Source organism: Lepidochelys kempii, chromosome 6, assembly GCF_965140285.1.
Source record: "Lepidochelys kempii isolate rLepKem1 chromosome 6, rLepKem1.hap1, whole genome shotgun sequence".
Lineage (NCBI taxonomy): Eukaryota > Metazoa > Chordata > Testudines > Cheloniidae > Lepidochelys > Lepidochelys kempii.
Genome location: NC_136385.1, coordinates 73,777,037 through 73,781,173, shown reverse-complemented (window position 1 = coordinate 73,781,173; position 4,137 = coordinate 73,777,037). Strand labels below are relative to the sequence as shown.

General features: G+C 46.9%; 1 protein-coding gene across 1 annotated transcript; it reads left to right on the top strand.

Annotated features, from left to right (window-relative positions):
* The first annotated feature begins 488 nt into the window (after window positions 1–488).
* CHST14 (carbohydrate sulfotransferase 14) lies at window positions 489–3,276 on the top strand. Its single transcript, XM_073348776.2, has one exon. It carries the CDS (start codon window positions 868–870, stop codon window positions 1,975–1,977), a length of 1,110 nt encoding a protein of 369 aa, XP_073204877.1. The 5' UTR covers window positions 489–867; the 3' UTR covers window positions 1,978–3,276.
* The last annotated feature ends 861 nt before the right edge of the window (window positions 3,277–4,137 follow it).

Sequence of the window (4,137 nt, the reverse complement as noted above, 5' to 3'; positions counted from 1 at the left end):
GTCCCTGTGGACATATACCCCCCCCCGCAACGTCCCTGTGGGCACACAGCCCCCCCCGCAACGTCCCTGTGGACATATACCCCCCCCCCGCCACGTCCCTGTGGGCATATACCCCCCCACGCAACGTCCCTGTGGGCACACAGCCCCCCCCGCAATGTCCCTGTGGGCACACAGCCCCCCCCGCAACGTCCCTGTGGACATATACCCCCCCCCCGCAACGTCCCTGTGGGCACACAGCCCCCCCCGCAACGTCCCTGTGGGCATATACCCCCCCCCCGCCACGTCCCTGTGGGCATATACCCCCCCACGCAACGTCCCTGTGGGCATATACCCCCCCACGCAACGTCCCTGTGGGCACACAGCCCGAACTCGGCAGCCGGCGTCCCTGCCTCCCTCCTCACTGCCGGGCGGGCGGCGCCGCCCCCTGGCCCCGAGCCGCTGGGCGGAGCCGCCCGCCGCTCCCCCGTCACTGCCGGCCTCCCCCCGCGTCCCCCTCACTCGCTCCCGGGACATCCGGGCCCTCGCTGCCGCTCAACTCTGCCGGGCCCGGAGGGGTCCAGCCCGCCGCACTCCCCGGACGGCGGCGGCGGCCCGGCCTCCTCCCCTTGCCCGCTGTGCTGCCCGGCTGGCGCGCCGCGAGCCCAGCATGGGGGGCAGCCGCTAGGGAGCCCCCTGCTGCCATGCAGAGTCCCGCTGCCCGGCCTGGGTGAGGGGCCTGCAGCAGCACCTGGCAGAGAGACCCTGGGCCCCAGGGGAAAGGTGCTGCCTCCATCCAGCAGGAGACAGCCCTGCCCCACCCCGTCCCCCCTTGGGTAGGGGCCGGCTCCGCCTGCTGTTTGGCCCTGACACCGAGCCAGTGCCTGGGCCATGTTCCCGCGCCCCCTCGCCCCGGTGGCAGGGCGCGGTGCAGAGATGGGAGCCATCTCCGTGCGCCGGGCCGTGGTGCCCACCAGGATGCGGGGCAGCAGTGGCACCATGCTGTTGCCCTCCATGCTCATGTTTGGGGTGATTGTGGCTTCCAGTGGCCTGCTGCTCATGATTGAGAGGGGCATTTTGGCAGAGGTGAAGCCACCACCACTCCATCCCTCACATGGAGACCTTGCTTGGAGGAGCAGCGGTGACACCAGGGTAGCGGCTCCCGAGGACATGGATTACCAGGTGCTACAAGATGTTCGTAACCGGACAATCCGCACCATGTGTGGGCAAAAGAACATGCCTCACAGCATCTGGGAGCTTTCAGCAGGTCAGAGGAGAACAGTGCTCAAACACATCCTGGTCAGTGATAAATATCGCTTCTTATACTGCTACGTCCCCAAAGTCGCCTGTTCCAACTGGAAACGAATACTGAAAGTTTTGGATGGAGCGCTGGAGAATGTGAATGTCAAGCTCAAAATGGACCACAAGAATGACTTGGTTTTTCTCGGCAACATGAAGCCAGATGAGATCAGCTACCGGCTAAAGCACTACTACAAGTTTATATTTGTTCGAGACCCGATGGAGAGACTTTTATCAGCTTATAGGAATAAATTTGGAGAGATCAAAGAGTACCAGTTAAAGTACGGTGTGGAAATAGTAAAAAGATACCGAAAAAGCTCCAGAAAGTCCACAGGAGATGATGTCACCTTTTCTGAGTTTCTCCTGTACCTGTTAGATGAAGAGGCAGAGAGAATGAACGAACACTGGATGCCCATCTACAACCTATGCCAACCCTGTGCGGTTAGGTACGATTTCATCGGATCATACGAAAAACTGAATGTGGATGCAAATTACATTCTTGAACATGTTCAAGCGCCTTCTTTTATCCGTTTCCCAGAACGACAATCGTGGTATAAGCCTGTGACTCGAGAAACTCTACATTACTACCTGTGTAACACTCAACGTGGGCTTATAAAAGAACTATTACCAAAATACATTCTGGATTTCTCATTGTTTGCCTATCCTCTTCCAAATGTTACTAGTGAATTTTGCAGGCAGTGAACTTTTTCTATTTGTGGGCTGGTCTACTATGCTAGAAACCTATGCTGATAGAGTAATGTTTTGCAACATTTTTATACTGGCAAAAGCTATAGTGTAAGCAGTTTTATCGGCATAAAAGTACTTTTGCTGATGTAGAGTATTTCACTCAACAACCTGCATAAATTCTACTGGCAAAAACACTTTTATGCGAGAATAAACTGCAGCTACATTAGGAGACTTTGCTGGTATAGCTACACTGGCAAACCTTTTCTAGTGTAGACAAAGCCTGTGAAGCAATCTGTGTCCTATGCATGTTTCCTAATTTTATACTTTTTAAACCTTTTCAAATATCAAATATCATATGATATATATAGCCTTTACAACTAGAGTATCTTTTACCTTTGTATTGTTCCAGTTTTACTATGTCTATGTGCCGCTGAGTTCAGCACAATAGCTTTTATATATGTTTTTTAAAAACTTCTTTCTACAACACAAGACAGCGAATATATGCAAAAGAATCAGGAAATGGATATATTTTAAGCACAAAGCATTGTTCTGTTTTTGTGGTCCAGGTTACATATTCTGGGGCAGAATTACCCACAGCATCAACTGTATTAGCTGTTTTTTAAAGAATTACTGCAGGATAGTTAAATTATTCCTAGGTTGAACTGGTGGAAGCAGTGATGGGAAATTTTGAGAGAAAAGTCTTTTGTAAACTAGGCCTGAGTATCCATAATCTTCAGACTTGTGGAGTGTATCTAAAGCTGACAAGTCAGTTCCTGTTCTGTGACGTAGCAATGCCTGGGTTGTAGTGTTTTTTATTTCAGTATTGAACCACAGTCGTATTCATAGAAAAAGTTAATATGTTCCTCTTGATACAAGATATTACTTCAAAGACAATTCACTGTTCATTTTATTTTGTGTGATTAAAGATCTGAGCATATCAATTACTTACACAGTGAAACTAACATTTGGTGCAGCAATGTACTTATTATTAATAAATTCTTCTTTTTTCCTCTTTTTTTAAAACATTACTAAAATCAAGTGTTTCTCAGCCCTTGTAACAAAATTTAGAAAATAGCTTATAGTGGTTATTTACAGCCTATGGAGAAAAAACAAGAAAAAATGCTTTATGCAGCTGCATTTGGTGCTACTGTAAGTAAATGCTCAGTTCTGCTTTTTATATGTGCATGACATTTTCATAGCTATTTATATGTAAGAATTATGATTCAACTTTAAAAGTGTGGATGATAATGTTCAAAATTGTTCATGACAGTTTATACAGTACCTGCATTTTTAATAAAATTTATATATAAATTATTCTGTGACTTGGTGCTTTTCTTTTAGTCATGGATTGTTATTGTTATTATTTATTATTTGTTTGTATTACAATAGCAGCAGTGCCCCATTGTGCTAGGCCCTATACAAACATATAACAAATAAAGAGTCCCTCTCCTGAAGAGCTTACAATCAAAGAGTAAGACCAAAGAGAACAAACAGGTGGAAAAAACAAACAGATGAGGGGGAGAACAAGGAAACAATTAGATAATACTAGTCATCATGAAAAGCAGTGGATACAGCAAACCATATGCCTAACCATTGTCCAGTTAACCTAGAGTGATGTAGATAGATGTTAAGATATGTCATACAGTTTTTTATTTCCTGGAAGCACCTTTTTGTAATGTAATGACTACAGACAGCCCCCCAACCTGAAGCAAATACTCACCAACAACCACATACCACACAACAGAACCACTAACCCAGGAACCTATCCTTGCAACAAAGCCCGTTGCCAACTGTGCCCACATATCTATTCAGGGGACACCATCAAAGGGGCTAATAACATCAGCCACACCACCAGAGGCTCGTTCACCTGCACATCCACCAATGTGATATATGCCATCATGTACCAGCAATGCCCCTCTGCCATGTACATTGGTCAAACTGGACAGTCTCTACGTAAAAGAATAAATGGACACAAATCAGATGTCAAGAATTATAACATTCATAAACCAGTCGGAGAACACTTCAATCTCTCTGGTCACGCAATCACAGACATGAAGGTCGCTATCTTACAACAAAAAAACTTCAAATCCAGACTCCAGCGAGAAACTGCTGAATTGGAATTCATTTGCAAATTGGATACTATTAATTTAGGCTTAAATAGAGACTGGGAGTGGC